Source organism: Anguilla anguilla, chromosome 5 (genome assembly GCF_013347855.1).
Source record: "Anguilla anguilla isolate fAngAng1 chromosome 5, fAngAng1.pri, whole genome shotgun sequence".
In the NCBI taxonomy this organism is placed as follows: domain Eukaryota; kingdom Metazoa; phylum Chordata; class Actinopteri; order Anguilliformes; family Anguillidae; genus Anguilla; species Anguilla anguilla.
The window spans coordinates 61,120,238-61,140,554 of NC_049205.1; the positions used below are offsets into that span (position 1 = coordinate 61,120,238).

At 44.3% G+C, this 20,317-nt stretch overlaps 1 protein-coding gene across 7 annotated transcripts in view; it reads right to left on the bottom strand.

Moving 5' to 3' along the window:
* The window catches only part of LOC118228475 (follistatin-related protein 5-like), a 168,396-nt gene that overhangs the window by 55,706 nt on the left and 92,373 nt on the right, over positions 1-20,317 (bottom strand). For all 7 annotated transcript variants that reach the window (XM_035420024.1, XM_035420023.1, XM_035420019.1 and 4 more), the window contains exons 5-6: positions 17,405-17,604; positions 14,201-14,321 (exon numbers count right to left, since the gene is read on the bottom strand). In XM_035420024.1, the coding sequence (XP_035275915.1) occupies positions 14,201-14,321; positions 17,405-17,604 (321 nt within the window). The remainder of the gene's footprint in view (positions 1-14,200; positions 14,322-17,404; positions 17,605-20,317) is intronic.

A 20,317-nucleotide genomic window follows, 5' to 3' on the forward strand; every position in this document is an offset into this window, starting at 1 on the left:
TCTCTGCTCAACCGGCCCAGAGGATCGCACCAATCGGGCGGCCAAAAGCTGTGATGTCATAACCACCAGGAGACTTTCATATGACTTCGTCCTCCCGACCTCTGCCGTGTAAAAACGGGGTGTGATGCGTTTCCTGTCGTCTGTGACGGCGCATGATTGTGTGGGTACTCGTGTCAGACGTAATCCCTAAATCACTCCGCCTTTAATTAACTTTCTACGCTCCCGCCCCACCATCTTCGTTCCACCGTTTTCTTTTTTTCTTCCGATCCCAGGTCCTTCCACCAAAGTCATTTTTAATTTCCACGTCGACGTCCACGACAACAAGAAACGGATGTGTTTCAAACTGCTCGTTGGAGGGGGACACATACACGACAAACTGCACACAGCGGTGACAGTATCGCGGGCCGCTTGTTGCCTAGCGCTACAGACAAGACAACAACGGCTGTTTTGATTCGTCTCGATCGATAGATCTGTAACGCAATTCGTCGTTAGCGGGTAAACGCATACGGTGATCGGCAGTCGTGATTGGACGCAAAAGCGTAAGCTTTCACGGAAGTTCACACAAATAAAAAAAACCGTCGAACAAACCGAAATTAAACAGTTTGAAGGCATTGTGTGGCGAGATCTCACTGAGAAGGCCCTCATTTGTCATCGTTACTCTTTGTTTGGCATTAAGCCCACAAACTGCCCATTGCCAGAATCCTCAGGGAGACGGCACAGAGTAGAAAAAGTAAGCGAAAAAACATCGGAAATTACTAGACTATGTTTGTGAATATAAATAACTTCGCAGCGAAAAGGAAACAAAAAACTAATGCTAGCATTCATTATCACTAAAAGTGTAATAACATATTTCTGTCAAAGGAAAATTACATTATTGTTTACCCACGTCACCTATTAACCGGAACGTCAGTTATTGGTTTATGATAACAGAAAGCAGTTATAGTGTAAGCAGGACTAAAAGAAATCAAAGCACTAATTTAGTCAAAAAAAATGGCGGGCATTGTCGGGTTGAATGGCCTGTTCCCGTCATTATGTTATATTATTATGTTATGAAACTAATTTGTGTTTCGTCTGCAGTTGGCATTTGGCGCTCGAGTCACAGGCGATTCTGAAACCGACGATGTTAAAATAAACCCGCCGCGTATCTTTCACGGATAAAACCGATGACAGGTAACGCGGCCTATCGTGTCACAACTCGTGGCATAACTGTGCATGGCTAATTTTTTGCACCTGGTTTCCAACGCTACGTTGTCGCACAGCTACCTGATTTAAGAAGCCGCTGATGGCAGGATTCTGTTCAACAGCCCCAACCTTGAGGGAGAACTCACAGACTGGCGTAAGCGTGAAAACGACATCGGAGGTAAGGTGCGGTGGGGTGGGGGGGGGGTGTGGGACTTTACCTCTTTCTGTTATTTTGAAACACGTCACGTCATAGCCAGGAAAGCACACGAGCACTCTGAGAAGTGCTAACGTGCTAACGTTCTTCTCCGTGCGACGCTGAGCCCAGGCTATATTTGGGACTGCCGTCTAACTGTACCTTTATTAAAAAAAAAAAAAAATTTTTTTTAAATTACATTCTGTGCCGCTTCGAGGCGCGTCTGTGAAGCGAGCCCACCAAGAGAAGGAGAAAAAGGGGAACAGGGTTCGAGAGTTATCGCTCCGCACAGAGCCGCGCACTGCATAGGATAAGCCATTGCTATAACCCCCTCCGCAGCCCTCTGGAACGGCACAATACCTCTCAGGGGTATAATGGACGCCTAATGATTTTTTAATGAATACGGACGGATGCGTCGTTAATGCCCTCGGCCAGTTTACTGTACGACCCTTAATGAGCGCAAGGCTCAAAAAGATTAAATTGTGAGGTGGGGCGTGGAACGAGGCACCGGCCTCGGGCCAAACGTCAAACGCTACGGCTACCGAGGGGAAGGAGCGGCCATGTTGCTTTCGTACGAATACGTATGAAACTTTGGGAAACGAAAATCTAAACGCACGTTTAAAAAAAAATGCATAATGGTATGAGATGAGTTAACAAACCATTAGTAAAAGCCTTTATTAAGCACCATCTCCTGTCATTAATCCTAAACAAAATGAGGATGAGGACCATTATTCATGATGAATTGGATTTGGTAGTACAACAGATAAAAGGCTACGTATATTTAGTATGACTCGTGGCTGCTGGATGAGTCATTCTGCTTAGGCAATATGGCGGTGTTTTGGCACGTGGATAGATTTTGGACAGTGTTAGGGGTGACGACCGTGGTGGCTGGTAGACCCCCCCCAGAGAGCGACATACAAATTAAGTCAGCCAGCCGGGAGGGTGACAGCTTCTCACCCTCACTGTGCAGCAGCAACACGCCCCCCCCCCCCCCCTCGCCCCCTCGCCCCCACCTACACCCCCGCCCCCCGCCCCCTCCGGTGTTCAGTCGCATCCCCACGAGTCCCTGCGTTAAGTGGCACATGAGGTGTCTTCCTCTGACTCACGTCTGTGTGAGCGAGGGGTGATAAGCAGCGGTGGCTGGATGACATCACACACTTTTCCGTGGAAAGAGCGCACGCTCGTCTCCTCTGTTCGCCTGAATCGACATCAGGGCGTCGTGGCAACACGGTGCCGAGAAACATATCAATGGCCATTCCTAAATGGGTGAGAAAAAGTATACATTTAATTACACGTTACATGAAGGCCACAGAATAAAATTGACGCACATGTAACATGAAGGCTATTCATGTAGCCTATTTCAACATATGGAAGCTAGTAATGTAAATATAGCATGAATTTAAGAAAATTCATACATAAATTATTTTTCAAGTTTTCTATAAGGAAGGTCCTCAGTAACATTGTACTGTTTATAAATCATTATTAGCAAATATATTAACAAAGGCCATTAACAAGGTGCTGTATGTAGACGCATCCCGTACATAAATTTTATTTTTATTTTTTTTAAATCCTGGTATTTAAAAGAAACACAAGCATGTTTGTGTTCTGCGAAATCAGGTTAATCTGAAACACTTCATTTGCTGAAATGAAGTGGAGAGAGGAGGTAAGAGGAGCGGCTGGATCTGGCCCTGCAGGGGTGTGCTGCTTTTTTGTTTTCACATTTGAATAAGACGCTCAGACCGTAGAAGACAGGCCATTTAACTGCGTGAACGACTTCTTTATTTCATCAATTAAGTGCCGGGCAACAGCAAAGACAATTCGGAACCCGTGGCTCTCTGGGACCCGGGGATGGCGTTAGAGGTTTGGTGGACAGCCGAGACACTGCTCAAACATTAATTAAAAAAAAAAAAAAGTAAACACCACAATCATCTACAGTGTGTTACTCCAAGGCCAGCTTACACTGCAGTCCATTACAGTACATTCGTTTTTCAAATCGTAAACACCACAACCACCTACACTATGTTACTCAAGGCCAACTTACACTGCAGTCCATTACAGTGCATTCGCTTTTAAATCGTAAACACCACAACCACCTACAGTATGTTACTCAAGGCCAACTTACACTGCAGTCCATTACAGTACATTCGTCTTTTAAATCGTAAACACCACAACCACCTACACTATGTTACTCAAGGCCAACTTACACTGCAGTCCATTGCAGTACATTCGTGTGTCAGTTTGGCGCTGCATAGAATGAAAGCATAGTGGTAAAAATGGCGTAGTGCTCTTGAGCAGGTGCAAAGTAGCCGCTGGATCCCTAACGGCTAATGTGAAAATTGAGTTAACAGATAGCAGCGGGAACCCTGGTATGAAATTACCTTGGATGTGACCACCTGAGAAGGCTAATATCCAGCTACGTCGCTACTGGATACGCATTTAAAAAAGGGGACAGCTCCGCAGTACACATTTTGCCCAGTAATTTGTATGAGTTTCCAACCACTTCCTGAACAAAAAGCATACAGCGAATGGTAAATGGACTGCATTTATATAGCGCTTTTATCCAAAGCGCTTTACAATTGATGCTTCAAATTCACCAGAGCAATTAGGGGTTAGGGGTCTTGGCTCAGGGACACTCCGACACGCCCAGGACGGGGGATCGAACGGGCAGCCCTCCAACTGCCAGACAAGCGCTCTTACCTCCTGAGCTACGTCGCCCCACTGAAGCACTGAAGGAATTCACGGTCACATACTCCATCTTCGCTCGTGATGCGGCAGCCACATTCCAGTGACCGACATGTCTCTCGTACCCCTCAATACCCAACTCCTACATTTCCTACACATTTCAGGCCTCTAGCAGAGGCCCATATTCACTGTGACAGCTCCAGTTCTTTATTTAAAAATAAAATTACTAATCCGTTTACACACCTATATATGTATTTACTGTAAAAATGTTTTGAATATATGTTTTTTTTTTTTTATCGAAGCATTTCAGGTTTTAAGTACCTCAAGCTCAAGGCTACAGCAACAGTACCGCCCCCACCTGGGAATTGAACCTGCAACCTCTGTTATAAGCCAGGCTCCCTACCCATTACTCTACCTTTGCCGCTGCTGACAGCTCCCGCATGTTAAAGTACCATGAGGAATAGAACAAGGAAAAGTTTAAGCTTTTGCAGTAACCACTCAGACAATGCCTTTTTACGAATCCCAGCCACCATCACATGAATTTTGCAAGATGTAGAGGGGTGGGTGAATCCCCAAGAATGTATGTACGCTGATCCAAGAAGACTTCTCGCCGCTCGTACGATAATACATGTGTACCATAACATAAAAGGAAATTATATCAGACAGATAAATGTTATGGTAATGTAGTGCAAATTGAGTTAGACTGATATACGACTCGTCTGAAAAGAGTTATACATTTCCAAGAGTCCAAGACCTGTTTTTCCAACCCCTGAGGTGTTTTTTTTTTTTTGGACTGTAAAGGTTTTCTGTGAGTATCTCCAGAATGTGAATGATCATTATTTCTCACTGCAGTGCCTCCAGTGAATAAAATCTTCCTTCACAAAAAGCATCTGCTTTATCTGGTGACTCTGTGGGGAATATACAATCTTCTCTTAAAATTTTTTTTTTAAATTTAATTTTAAAGAGGAGAGTGTACTCCATATCAAAGGGAGCAGCCTGAATTAACCAATTTAGCAGCTTGACAATCCACTCATTAAGCATCAGGCTGGATAATTCTGACTGGTAATGACTCAAACAAAATGGGGAAAAAAAGCACTTTCAGATTTAATGAAAGCCTCAGACAGAGAGTAAAGGTACAGGCGAGAGAGGCCATTACACTACCCGGGAGCGCGAGGCTGACTACGGCCCTCTCTTCCATCTGCAAACCCTGAAAATGACTCATCCCCCCATCCCATCCATCCATCAATCCACTATCGATGCCCGCTTATCCTGGGCAGGGTCGCAGGGGATGCTGGAGCCTATCCCAGCGTGCATTGGGGCGAGAGGCAGGAATACACGCTGGACAGGTTGCCAATCTATCGCACAGCATTCTCTCACACACTCATACCTAGGGGCAAATTTAGAGTTTCCAATTAGCCTGACCTGCATGTCTTTGGACTGTGGGAGGAATCTGGAGTACCTGGAGAAAACTCACCAGTTATTAGTTATTATTATTAGCTGAGGATGATTATCCTTTTTGTTTCCTGAGATACATTATTAGGTTATCCAGTTAGAATTGTTTTGTATTTGGTTGATTTGAAAACAGTGAAATACGCAGGAACTGCAAAAATATCAGTAACAATTCCATTTAACCTTTGGCTTAGTGCTAGTTAAATCAAATTGAATCTTTAACAGGTAACATCGGTAACATTTGATAGCTTAAATCGATCATTTAAAAAAGTAGGCTTTCCAGATCTTCATCTTTTTCTTCTTCAAAGTACTAATAGCAGTAGCAGCACATGCATTAAATTTATTATGCTTGCATGTTATGTGATGCGGACCTGGCCGCTGATCTATGCATTATAATTACAATAAAACTGCAAGTAAATAAATACATAAATAAACATCATAATCTAAGGCATAAAACAAAAACAGCCACAGTTCCCCCAGAACGGAAGCACGTCGCAGAAGCCGAAGACGTCTCTCCCCCCGGGCATTTCGTTTTAAAACAGTACCCGTCCGCGCGCAAAAACCTCTCTCACGGACTAATCCCCCAGAAGCACAGACGGGGGGTTGATGATGAAGCGGGTCTTCGCGCCAGCCCCCCTTTCTCCGACCCCCGGCGGTGTACACTACCGCCATTTACTAACAGCAAAACAAAGCGTGATGTCTGCGAGCCGAACGCGGCCCCCGGCCACCGCAGCTTTTACACGCCGGCGATTAGTCCAAAATGGACGCCGTTTCCCGGGCCGACTCGCCGTCGCGGCGACGGCGGCGGGTCTCGGCTGAGCGGATACGCGCGCCGCATTTCGCCCGGCTCTCCGTCGCTGTGTTGCTATGCAGCCTCTGGACGCACCTGTTGTAAAAATAAAACAGGTACGGTCTCGGTGCGACGCACGGAATGTTTCATGAGCTGGAGAAAAAAAAAAAGCATCTGGAAGCTTCTGTGAACTCCCCCCCCCCCCCCCCCCCCCCCCCACCCCCCAACAGCCCCCCTACCCCAGTCACACGAGCAGGTGACAACATAACAACCACAGGGGAGAACATAACAACACTCGTATCCTGAACACCCCCCCTCCCCCCCCCACCAATATCATCAGAGCCACCGCCTCCTGAAATGCAGACAGTTTCTACAGTACTTCCTTTTTTTTCCACATATACTCCTGTCCTTGCTTTCAGTGTCCTGTAAAATGAGCCCTGCTGGTCCTGCTGTTGGAATAGCAGAATGCAACGCAGAACACAGAGGCTTTGCCCTTTTTATAACAAATAACTTACAATTAAAAAACAAGAACAAGCTGCAAGCCGCTGCACTGTCCCTTCAGTTAATCAGTTCTCTTTCTCTCTCTCTCTCTCTCGCTCTCTCGGTGTGTGTGTGTCTGTGTGCAGCATGTTGTTTTGTTTATTAGTACATCTTTATTAAATTATTAAATCAGTCAATCAGTACGTATTCAGTTATATTAATTCACTATCCACAGGAGAATGAAACCTAATTTACATTGTCACTTTAATCATGTAAATGTGATGCATGTATCCCAGACTGCAACGCTGCGAACAATGGCTGTTATGTTCCTCAGACACATCTTCATTACTGAAGATTTAATAAAAACAAATCACAATGCTGTCACGAAGTTTACTACATATCGCAAGGAACCACACAGTTCGATATGGGTGACACTGCATGCACATTTCCACAAACACTGCAATGGACAATGTGAGTGACAGGTCAAGCACACAAATTATTAATTGGATTCCTGGAACGACAAGCTCCTGGATTACTCATGCACAGATACAGGAAGTGGGGGATGGTGGGACACAGTTTCTTTTTTTTTGGGGATGGCTTCAAAACATTGGTTGCCATGTACTTAGATTTTGGCAATTCATGAAGAATATTAACCTGGCTATGAGAATACAAAACTGGGGACAGATTTAGTGACAACACAACAGGATCACTGCTGCGTGTTCACAAAAGCCAAGTCTAGTCAGAGACTGTGAGCGGAAACAAGTCTCAGTAAACATGGAGGATTTGGTGCCAGCATCGGCTGCCAGCGAAAGCTTAACATCTGAGATTTGAATGGCAGATGACTTTGCGAGATCAATGAAAGACATCTGCATCATTCTTACACAGTGTATCAGTGAGCAAACACCACAATCCTTTCTAAATCCATTTTAAAGTCTTCATTATTTTTTATTTTTTTTTGCAATGTCTCAGAAAAAAGATTTAATTGAATTACTTAAATGTTTCATCCAAAGTACATTGATGGGCGACAGTGTAGCATAGTGGGTAAGGTGCTGGTCTTGTAAAAGGTCACAGGTTTGGATCCCGGGTGGGACACTGCCGTTGTACCCTTGAGCAAGGTACTTAACCTGCATTGCTTCAGTATACATCCAGCTGTATAAAAGGATGCAATGGAAATGTTGTGTAAAAAAAAGTTGTGTAAGTCACTCTGGATAAGAGCATCTGCTAAATGCCTGTGGCGTAATGTAACTATGCACTAATGTACCAAACATAAATTTTGCACGGTCAAAAGTATTATTATCATCATAAATAGGCAAAACTGAATCCACTCATCCTGATTGTCACAGGTTTAAAAAAAAAAAACCATCTCACTGTTTATGCTGCAGCAGTGGCTACAGAAAGGACAAAATGCAATAGATGTGTTGTATCAATAGGCCAGCTCGCCATTGGCTGAATCGCGAGTCGACAATAACGTATGACAGTGCTGATTGGCTTTGTTGTTTTCTCGATATCAGCTCTGCTATCCGAGCGAGGCCAGTGCAACTGAAGCGCTTATAATCCCCAAACAGCTTAACAGCAGACAAGACGGACAAATGCTTCCTTCGCTCCTCTTCTTCTCTACTCCCTCCGAGAGAGAGAGAAACAAACAAAAGTGTCCATTTTAAAATGTGCTTTTATTCATTGATTTAAAAAAAACAAAAAAAAAACATTTTCCATTAGAAATACTGGGCATGGAGAACTACATAATATAACTAGAATAATTTCTGTTTATAGAATAATTGGTTTATAAAAGTACTATACAGATAGTTGTTATTATTATTTCTTCTGTTGTTGTTGATCAGTAACCGTTCACGTTAGAATCGCTATTGCCACCAAATTAGAATTGCACTCCAGAAGCACTGCATTGATAGTTATAGTCAACCTGTATTGTTTTTATCTTTTATCTTATAACCCCACTACTCCGCCAGCTATCGATCAGCAGCTAGCTTCACTGGTGAATTCATATATTAGCATTACTGTACACAACATGAACCATGAAATTACACATTGTTTGTATAACAGCATGTAAGCTGTTCATGGGGTTCTTTTTAACTTTACTAAACCAGCAACACTGAGTAAGATTGTCAGTGGCTTGCCAACTGTAGCAATTAGCTTTTTGAAATTGGAATGCACCACTCATGCACCACACAAGTGAGCCATTTGGACCAACCAATCAGAACTACGTAGGGCAGCCGGCGAGAATGTGATTGGCTAAGCACACTGCATTAACACGGCTGTAGTGGAACGCTTGATAGAAAGTGTAAGGGGGGGGGGGGGGAAACAGGAATCAAAAGGGAACTTTTAGATATTTCGTGAAAAGGGCAGGAGCTGCAGGCAAGCGGACTTATGTCATTGTGTTTCAGTAGGGTTGTAACCCTGCTTATGAAAAAGCTAATTATGATTGGTCACATTCGCAGGTTATTTCTTTTCATGGAACCTCTGGAAGTTCAGATTTTTTTTGTCTTTTGAATTTGACCGAATTAGAGAAAAAGAAGAACAATCCAAGAAAAAGTGGCAACCTTTTCAACATTGAGAACATCTTTCGACTTGCTTGAAGAATAAACACTGCCATAAATAACGCGGACGGCAGGCGGCTCGGAGGAACACACGCGCATTAAGGCGCATGCATCTGAGGGCATGACGACAGAAACACCGTTGAAAGCGGCTGCGCTTTTAAGAATTTTCCCCGAGCAAACAAATAAGGCGGTGGAGAAGAGGCTCCGGGGGGCTTTTTAAGGGAACGCACATAGCCGCTACGCTACCGCTACCTCAGAGGGAACAGGCGATTCAGCACTCACAGGCTTTCATTACTGCCTGCCGAAGGGCAAAAGCTAATGCAGAAATAACCATTTACAGGCGCCGCCGCGAATGTCTCGACGGGTTCAACACTTACATTCCATTTCTAGCGCACAAGGTGGTTTTCCAGTAGATTTCGCTTTTAAAGCACTAATACATCTGGTTAATATAACATTCTTTTTTTTTTTTTTTTGGTTGTTGTTGTTGTTGTCCATAAGCTGCCTTTCCCAGACACACGCACGCACAGTGAATAAAAAAAAAATAAAAAAAATAAAAAACTAACCCATTCAGCAGAAAAGCAGAGAGAGTGTGCAATTCCACGAAAGCATTTGGAATAAAAACCTCCGCGGTCACAGCCGACGCCACTGGCTGTACGAGTCCTCTCGAAACCCCCTGCTTTCCTCTCACGTTACGCAAAAAAAAAGAATGAAAGGGGTTCAGTCTGACACGGCGGTGGAGCACCGTCAGGGAGAGCAGAGACTCAGATTCGCGTTTGTTACCGCGCGCTGTGCGATGCGAGACGGGCCTTGGCTCTAGCAGTGCAATCAGAGGGGCGTTTAGCCAGCTGGCTCCGGCAGCGACTGTTTCTGGCTGCAGTGTTTTCAGTGAGATGCTCATTCGCTGCCCTGTCGCTTGCTGTTCTTTGCCTAAACCCACGGTAAGTAAAGCTGTTCTTTACAGTGCCCATGGTGAGTAAAGCTGTTCTTTACCTGCACCCAAAGGAAGTAAAGCTGTTCTTTACCTGTACCCAAGGGAAGTAAAGCTGTTCTTTACCTGTACCCAAGGGAAGTAAAGCTGTTCTTTACCTAAACCCATGGTAAGTAAAGCTGTTCTTTACCAGTACCCAAGGGAAGTAAAGCTGTTATTTACAGTGCCCATGGTAAGTAAAGCTGTTCTTTACCTATACCCATGGGAAGTAAAGCTGTTCTTTACCTGTACCCATGGGAGGTAAAGCTGTCCTTTACCTGTACCCAAGGGAAGCAAAGCTGTTCTTTACCTGTACCCATGGGAGGTAAAGTTGTTCTTCATAGTGCCCATGGTAAGTAAAGCTATTCTCTACCTATACCCACGGGAAGTAAAGCTGTTCTTTACCTGTACCCATGGGAAGTAAAGCTGTTCTTTACTCTTGCCTATGGCAAGTAAAGCTGCTTTTTACAGTGCCCACGGTAAGTAAAGATGTTCTTTACCATGTCCACGGTGGTAAATAAGGCTGTTCTTTACCATGTTCACGGTGGTAAGTAAAGCTGTTCTTTGTTGCCTAAAACGTCAGGCACACACTTATGTATAGTAAGTCCCTCTGGAGAACAATGTCTGCTAAATGAGTAAATATAGATTTAAATGTGCCATTCATCCGCTGCAGTGCAAGCACTCTGAATCTTTCATCAATTCAGAGTGGCGGGCTATATGGCGCACACACACACACACACACACACACACGGAGGCGGCGTCGACTAGCCTTCATATTCTAATTAAATGCCATTTAATTTGAATTAAATGCCAGTGCCTGTCAACAGGGAATATCTACAGACGCATTACAATTCCATCACAGCGCTTTTAAATGTGTGACAGAAAGAAAAGAAAAAAAAAAAAAAACATCCATCCATTTAAGTCGGCTGAAAACGTATCATTATGTTATTACATTTCCTGTGACCCACCTGCTGGATCCAAAATGGCCGCCGCAGGGAGAACGATTCATGTCTGGTTCTTAATTAGCTGACCACTCTCTAACCCGACCTAAATAACTCAAGAGAATCCACCCCACAAAAAAAAAAAAAAGACATTAAAAGACATTTCTTGTCGGGCGAGAGTCGGGGAGTTAAAATTTAATTAGACATCTTTCATCTTTAAGGTGCCCGAAAGGCACGGTCTAATTTCACCATTTGTTCGTTTATCACCGTTTTTTTTAATGTGCTTATTTGTTTAATTTAAAAACAAACGAAACGAAACGCGTTTGTAAAAAAAACGCGAGGGATTTTGACGGACAGCCACGGGCCGCGGCGTCAGATCAGTGATCGCCCGCTGCGAGAGCGGAGGCTGAAAGGGGCGATCTGGCGCACCCCGAGCTCGCCCCCGCCGCCTGCTCTAGAGCGAAGGGCTCGTCGCTACGGCGACCGCGACTTCCTGTTCGGTCTTCCTGTCAGATCCGTTTAAAAAAAGGGGTGAAGGTCGCCGCCAACAACGCTGCCCGCCCAGAAAACTCGGAGACGAGAGTGCCGTTTGAAATTAGTCCCTCTGCCAAAAACTTCGCGGCTCTGAACAGCTGCCACGGCTGCGAAGTAGCCAACATTTGAGAAGCCCTTAATTTAACCTGTCGTTTTCTGCCAATTCCTTTAGCGCAGAGATAAATATTTCTCTGCCATTTTCTCCCGAAACGAATTATGTGACAGCCTCGTCTTGCCATGGATGTGATATGACTGTTTTTTTTTTGTTTTTTTTTCCTGAAGATCATTTTTCTGTGGCTAGGAAATGACTTCATCTAGAGACTTATTAATCTGATTAGCAATTATCAATAGACTGACACACAACGAGTGCATGATGGAATCATCAACACTTGGAACTTGTTTACACTCACTTTATAAATATTGATTCATTTTAATTGCAACCTGGCGATTAGCATAGGATGTGGAGTCATCCAGCTCATTAGAACACAGATGGATATAGACATCGGCTAACGACTGCGAAATATGCTGTTCAATATGCCGTTTTGTTGTTTTGGTGAAATTCACCGAAACTTTATTTACACCTATGATTTAATTACATCTATGCAGGCTAATTTATGTACGGATATAATTAAAATAGTAATTCATCCATTATCTAACCCAAAGTATTCCTGGTCAGGGTCACAGGAGGTGCTGGAGCCTATCCCAGCATGCAGTGGGCGAGAGGCAGGAATACACGCCGGACAGCTCGCCAGTCCATCGCAGGGCACACACATCATTCACTCACACACTTAAAGGATAAGATTTGTGTCACTTTAAATGTAGCTTTGACACGAAATGTGTTGAAAGGAACACAAAAGTAGTATCATAAAAATCATACTGGATATTAAGCCATCCTTTTTGAGAGCGCACACAGTAAATCGTAAATAGATGGGAAAAAAAAACAAAAGCATTTCAATGCCAATGTCCGACAGGGACAACAAGGGGAACTGGAAAGGACTCTGCAGTTCTCCCATGCCGGTATGAAAAAGATGTCCTCACAGTTGCTGTCAAAAATTCTCATCATTCGGAGGCCTTTTTGCACACAGAATTAATGCTTCCTGCCAGATCCCCTTGGCAGTGATGAATGTCATAATTAAGCTGTCATGTCAAACACACACACACACACTCACTCTGATTTTTGCTTAGAAGTTACACCAGAGTAAGTGACAAAAGGTACAGAACAGAGCTGTCTCAAATGTGTGAAAGACAGCAAAATGTCCAGTGCTGTTATTCAACTTCCGGGCACTTTAAATAGCTCATCTTAGACAAACAGGGGTCAAATGTACAATATCCAACCTAAATGAGCTCTATCAGAGCTAAATGTACCATATGAGAGTCAAATGTGCTATATCAGGCTAAAATGTGCACAATCATAGTTAAATATACTCTATCAGACTTAAATGTGGTCCATCGGAGCTACGTGCACTATATGAGAGTCAAATGTACTACAGTATATCAGACTGAAATGTACGCAATCAGAGTTAAATATACTCTATCAGACTTAAATGTGCTCTCAGAGCTAAATGTGCAACATCCGTACATGTGCTCTGTCATAGATAAATGCACTATATCAGAATTAAATGTATGATATTAGAACTTAATGAGCTATCAGAGTTGACTTAACACCCAACATATTACTGCTCATGGGTCACCTAAGGTACTTTGTACTACAGCTATAACTACAAGGGCCTCTGTATATTTTCAATGAACAGATAGATTTTTAGATGGATATATGTACCTGTGATAATGCTGTACCAGTGGACAGGTGTTGCAGGTACAGTGTGTACCTGTGATAATGCTGTACCAGTGGACAGGTGTTGCAGGTATGTACCTGTGATAATGCTGTACCAGTGGACAGGTGTTGCAGATATGTACCTGTGATAATGCTGTACCAGTGGACAGGTGTTGCAGGTACAGTATGTACCTGTGATAATGCTGTACCAGTGGACAGGTGTTGCAGGTATGTACCTGTGATAATGCTGTATCAGTGGACAGGTGTTGCAGGTACAGTATGTACCTGTGATAATGCTGTACCAGTGGACAGGTGTAGAGAAGCGCTTCCCGGCTCGACCGTAGGCAATGCCGCCAGAACAAACAAACTGCCGTTTCAAATGAAGCCGCTCAAAAAGAGCGCGAGGACAGCTCCTCCGGTGATATGATGAAGGAGCGCGGAAATTGCCTCGCATTTGCACTTTTATTGCGTTGCCAAGCGACACGTGTGAAATACCGATGCCTTTTCAGCAGACGCCCCCCTCCCCAGAAGCGTCAGCGCTGCGAACGGCGTCGTATCTCTCTCAAAATAAAAAACCAAAAGAGAACAGATTTGTGCCAAACGATCAGAGACACCCCCCACCCCACCCCCCCCCCCCCCCCCCCCCCCGACCCACTTACCAAATGCCACGTAGAACTCTTCCTTGGATAAGTGTTTGTCAGCGTTGCCGTCGTCGAACTTCAGAAGGTCAAACGGCGTGCAGTCGGAGAAGTCTTTGAACGGGCCCTGCTGTTTGACTATCTGTGAGAAGCAGAAGAATTGAGACACGATGTGAGTGGGATACAGTGCTGCTATTACTGCCAAATGAAGTTTCAAGAGTTTCAGATACATTGCTTGGGGGCCTAATACAAAATTTTGGGCCTATTCTAAGCAGGGGGAGGGGAGATTGAGATCACGAAGGAGGAGGTGGTGGGGGGGTGACTGTCATCGCAGAACGAGGAAAAGGTGGGGGGTGGGGTACATTGTCGATTCTCTCTTCTACATTGTCGATTCTTCTCTCTTCTCTCTCCCCTTACGTGCGGGGCTTGTAAACAGTCATGAATACTGATTTCAAGCAAATTCAGCTTTTCAGCGAATAACTACATTATTTACATTTATTTATTATTTATTTCCCTCGCTGTATTTCCCCTCAGATCGTATCTTAATCCACTCCTTAGAAAGCGGAGCGGAGCGACCAGACTCTGGGTCTCTAACGGCATTTCAGCACATGACAGTTAAAAACTCTGCTCTGCTATCGCGGGGTGTAAACAAAGTGAGGCTCGTATGATGAAGCTCAGTGAAGCATAAAGGTTGGGAGGGAGTTTTCCTTCTCTTTCCTCGTCCAGGCTAATGCGCGCTCGATAGCCCACGCAAGCATCTCTGATGCGCGCACGCACACACGATCCAGGGCGAACGCAAAGAAAGACAGCGACGGCAAGTAAAGTGCATTCATTATTAATGCCGGGTCAGCTCTGCTGTCAGAGTGAGAACTGCGTAAATATCATAGGTGGCTGGGAAGAAAAAGTAAAAAAAAAAAAAAAACTGGCCTGGGCTCATCTTTCTCTCCAACGTTATACAGAGATCCTTTCAAATAATTTTTTTAAAATTTCACAGTGTAGACCACAAATGTTAAGCAAACTGCAGACTAGTTCCATAAAATTGTCTCCTGAAATTGAAATAATGATAATCGTGGGGTACTGGGACATTCAGTTTGTTCATTTTGATGCACAGTAATACATTTTTTTTATTTATTTTAAATGTCTTGATATTCTACACATATTTATGACATATAACAGTGAATTCCATTTACATAAGTGAGCTTTGAAATATATTTCTCATTATATTTTTCACATATTTATATCACAGTATATTCCACTTTTTTCTAAGAGAGCTTTGAAATATTCTGTATTGTTATATTTTCCACACTTTTATAAATGTGTCACAGTATATTCCATTTTTATAAGAGAGCTTTTAAATATATTGCACATTTATATTTTCCACATAGCTGCAGCAGAAATATATAATTTCCACACTAGAGTTGCCGACTGCAGCCAGGACCTGCCGCTATTGGCCAAAGCATCGCCCCCGGAGGCAGGGTTTCCGTCGGCAACAACATACTGTGTGTAACATCTCCTGTATCACTGTGCAATAGGGAATCCTTTGGTCGTCATGGGAACCCGGGGGAGCTGCAGGAACCAGTCGGCTGCAGACGCGGAAGGAAGAGGCGGCTGGCAGTGCATAATCTGAAGAATACGCGGTAATGGGACTGGAACTGAGCTTTTCATCCCATGGCATCCCAGAGCACTTTAGACTGAAGGGGGAAAGCTCACGTCAACCCCCCACCCACGGCACAGAGCGGCGGCCATTTTGTGCCAGAATTATAGTCACACATTAGCTTAGGCGAAGAGGGGCGGGGCTTCTTAGAGACAGTTACAGCGTGGGCCGTCCATGGGAGGCGCGGCTGAGAAGGGTTTAAAAGTCACAGCTGTAAAAATCCCAAAGTAGGCAGCAATGTAACAACAAAATAAATAATGAAAAGAACTTTAATTGGTCTTTTGGGTTAAGTTTTATAACTGCGATATTGCGCCTTACAAAGTTATTCTTCCTTTCCTTGCTATCATTAAACACCATTGTGACAAAATATTTAGAAACAATCTAAATGTAAAAGCAGACTTTTTATTTACTGCATGAGAAGAAATCTAAAAAATATATTATAAACCCCCTGTGGTTTCCATACTTTAAAATGAATATTTTACATAATTTAACTATTGTTTTTATTTTTTATTTTTTTAGAGTCAATGAGCCCATGAGCAAATTAAATTTCCTTCCCTAGAAACCACAACTTTAGTTTTATAAATTCGGTACCCACTGTGGTGTTGCCAGTCTGCTTCTTTTCACTTGGCATAACATAAAATAACATAACATAACATAACATAACAGCATAACACAACATAACACAACACAACTTATCATAACATAAGATAATAACACAGCACAAAACAAAACAAAATGATGAGAACAGGCCATTCAGCCCAACAAAGCCTTGTCATTTTCCTGTTGCCAATGCTCGCCACTGCAGGCGAGCTCCAGCTACTGTAAGCTTGCACAGAGCATGGCCTTAAAAGGCAGTGAACAGCACAGTGCCTTACCTGAATGAGGCACACAGCAGCCCCCCCTTAGACCAGAACTTTACTTGAGTCCGTACAGCTGAGCCAGGCGCAAAAGATAATATGGCCCTCTCTTCTACTGTCTTTCAAAGACCTGTCATAAAATCACTCAAGAGTTCTGCAGTCTCCCATCGGCAGAGAGACGTGTTCATGGCTCGGCCACAGACCTGGGTCAAAATACGCATTTGTTTTGGATTCAAATACTTTTCTGTGCTCTATTGATCTTGTCTGGTGTAATTTGGAACCAATGAAATACACTCAAAAAGTGCGAACCCCCGCCTTCTGGACATATTGGCAGGCTCAATTACAAGGCAGGCAAGATCAAGAGAGCACAGAAAAGTATTTGAATCCAAGATAAATACGTATCTGAGCCAGGTGTGCTCTACCAGTACGTTTAACATACTGTAAAAGAGGCTATCCTAGAGAAACGACACACAGGGACAGGGGCTGGGCACAGGACTCCTGCAATTTCACTATTTAAAAAATCACATTTTAAACTGCCATTCCCGAAATCCCGTTAGTCACCGTGCGTCGTTACGCACGATTTAAACTCTTGTTAAATCACCACTGAACACTTCGCTGCTCCCTACTTCTTAAAGTCATTACAACAGCATTACCGCGCGTGGCTGATAATGCAGTGACACACTTTTCTGTTCGTTTTTTTTTGGGCCTGCTTACCAGCGACAGCTCGGTGCTGTCCACGAGGCCGCTCCCGTCCACGTCGAAGCGTTTGAACATCTGATCCACCAGCATCCTCCTCAGCGCCATTTTGTCCCGGCTCCACCCTTCGTTGTCCTCCTCTCTCAGGTGCTTCTGCCTCTGCGCGTCCACCATTTTGTTCTTCAGCTTCCTGTAGTCAGTGGGTCTGCATTTGTCTCCTGCAGGGCACACAGGAAGTGAAGCTGGTTGGGCTTTGAAAGCTAAAGTGGGTGGTCTGATGTTTTAGTTTGTTAGTGTAAAATGTGCATTCATAGCACACTGAATACAGGAATAACACAGAATGTTTTTTTGCTTTTTATTTCTTTTTATTTATTTTTTCAAACGGATATTTACCCAGACAACTTTTAAGACTAACTCAGAGAATGAGGAGAGCTGGGCCACGCAGAGATATTAAGCTTTTAGCAAACATTTAATTAACAGGATCAGGGTTTTTTCTTTCTTTCTTCCAAATGCACTGAATGATCACATCCTCACTTCTCATATAAGAGACGACGGACTATTTTTCACTATTCAAAAGCACATCTTTTGATTTGACATACCAAAGTAATATCTAATTAGATTTCTTTTTTTATTACTATTTTGAAAAGGTCGCTTAAAGGGTAAAAAAAAAAAAGAAGAAATCCTTCAGATAGGGGAGGAAAAAGCGCCGTGAAGAAAGGTAAAAGAGCAGAATGAACGGAAGGTGGAAAAGAAGGTGTGAAGAGCACGATCTCGCGGCGGGAAGAAATGCAGGGGCGGCGTTAAAAAAAACGGAGACGAAGTCGTCGCGAAGCGCTGAGGTGTGCGGGCGGCTCGTGTCATCGCACAGGAGCCGAAGACGAGAAGGGTTCGGTGGAGAGAAGGCCGGGGAGCCGGGCCGTGTGCCGGACGAGAGGGAGCTCGGGGGGATAGAGCGGAATCCATGAAGAAATGACATCTGAAGATGAAATACAATGACTGAAATAAACAGCGTTTTTTTTTTTTTTTTTTTTTTATACCAACAGCTGGAGCCTCTACAGAGTAAAATGTCCAGTTGTTAATTCAACACTCAACAGACATTCCAGAGTGGGACCAACATGTTATCTGTTAAGAGTTCATTTAAGAGTTGAACCAACACTGGACATTTGACTGTGTATGGTGGCAGTTATCCCCCCCCCCCCCGACTCACACACACCAACATATCAAATCCAATCCACCCAAGGGAATGTATTTCTTTCAGACCAAATTTATGCAAAACAAAAATAGTCCATTCTTTGGTTCATTGCACATTCTATCTAGTACTACACATATTGTGTTTAGTTTTTCTCAGAAATCTAACGTTCCATTTCAACAATTTAAATGTGCACAGATTTCTCAATAATAATAATAATAATAATAAGGAAAGAAATACCGAACGGAGAAAGCAAAAGAAAAAGAAAAAAAAAGATTTCTGCAGCATGTGGTCTGTGGTAGTGCGCCTGAATTCTACACCCTGCTCTCCCAGGCGCCAGAGAGGAGTCCCACTGACAGCGTCGAGGCGGTTTCTGATTCGCACGCGTTTCATCCCCGACGGGTATCACCTGTTGCAGCGCTCTCCCGCGTGCTGGATTCGGCTCTGTGACGTCGCCCGTCACGAAGCGACACGTCCTCCCGACAGCCAGCAGGGAGCGAGCTACTTCCTCTTCCTCAGAGGCGTCGGGCGCGGAGAGGAGAGCTACGCTACGCTACCTCACCTCGAGCCCCCGGAGAGCGGGAACGGGCTCTCCACCGACTGACTGAGCGCAAGCAGCGTCTACGGAGCTGTAGCTAACAGCTACAGACATCGTCTCCTCCTCCACAATAATCACCGTTTCTCTCTTCTCCTTCTTCTTTTTTTTTTACGATTAACCACGTACGGTACCTCTCTGCGGGTAGATGGGGGGGGACCGAGAGAAATTGGGTTCAGACACACTGGGACATCGCCTCCCCCTAATCTCATTTCTGAGAGATACTTCAGAAAGCCATCGGGGGGGGTTTATGAAATATTTAGGGCCATTTCCCTCCAGCTACGGAGCAGCGGGTGAATGTGCCCCCCCCTTGTCGCTAGCTGGCGCGGGAGCTGAGCTTGTGGTGAAGAACCTCCCCCCTTGCAGAGAGAAAGGATGCCGGGGGCATCGCAGCCTCTGTTAATTTAACTCTGTGAGTGTAAATTTGTCTCTAACAGAGCTGATATTAATTTCTCAGCACCCGTGCGTGGCGCTAGGGCCTGTGTGGTTAAACCAATAAGGCTTCCGTTACACACAGCGTAAATTAACAGTGTGAAAATCAACTCCGAACGGCTGACGGTTCGAATTTGACTCCAACAGAGGACATTTTGTTCCCATCCGGGATTCCTATGACTACAGTTGGTGTCAAATGTAGACTTTTTAGAGTGTAAAATTTGACCCCCCCTCCCTCGTCCTCCAGGGCCCGGGACAACATACCCAGTGCGCCCCCCCCCCCACGATGGCCCTGACTAGCAGCACCAGTAAAACACAAAGAGGGGGGAGTCACAGTGTTGCTCACCACACAAACACACACGCATACTATTTGGTTTCTGGGATAAATCCACCACATTTCTAACCAGAGACCTGCTTATGAAGAAGAAGGTATGAAGTCACACCTTTAATGCACCATAATCCACTGAACAGACAAAAAACGTTAATTCCCCATGCACTAAAAAAAGATCCATTAGTAGAAAATGTGTCCCGTAGGTGACAGACAGCCCTGGCGTTTTCAGACTCCTGGCGAACGGTACAGACACACACAGCTAACATGAACACACATCAGCACAGCTTCCAAATCCCATCCAGATTTATTATTTATCCGCCAACCACAGAGTAGCCTGACAGCACTGTGTCAAGCCTGGACACCGTAACGATCTCTGCCTCTACC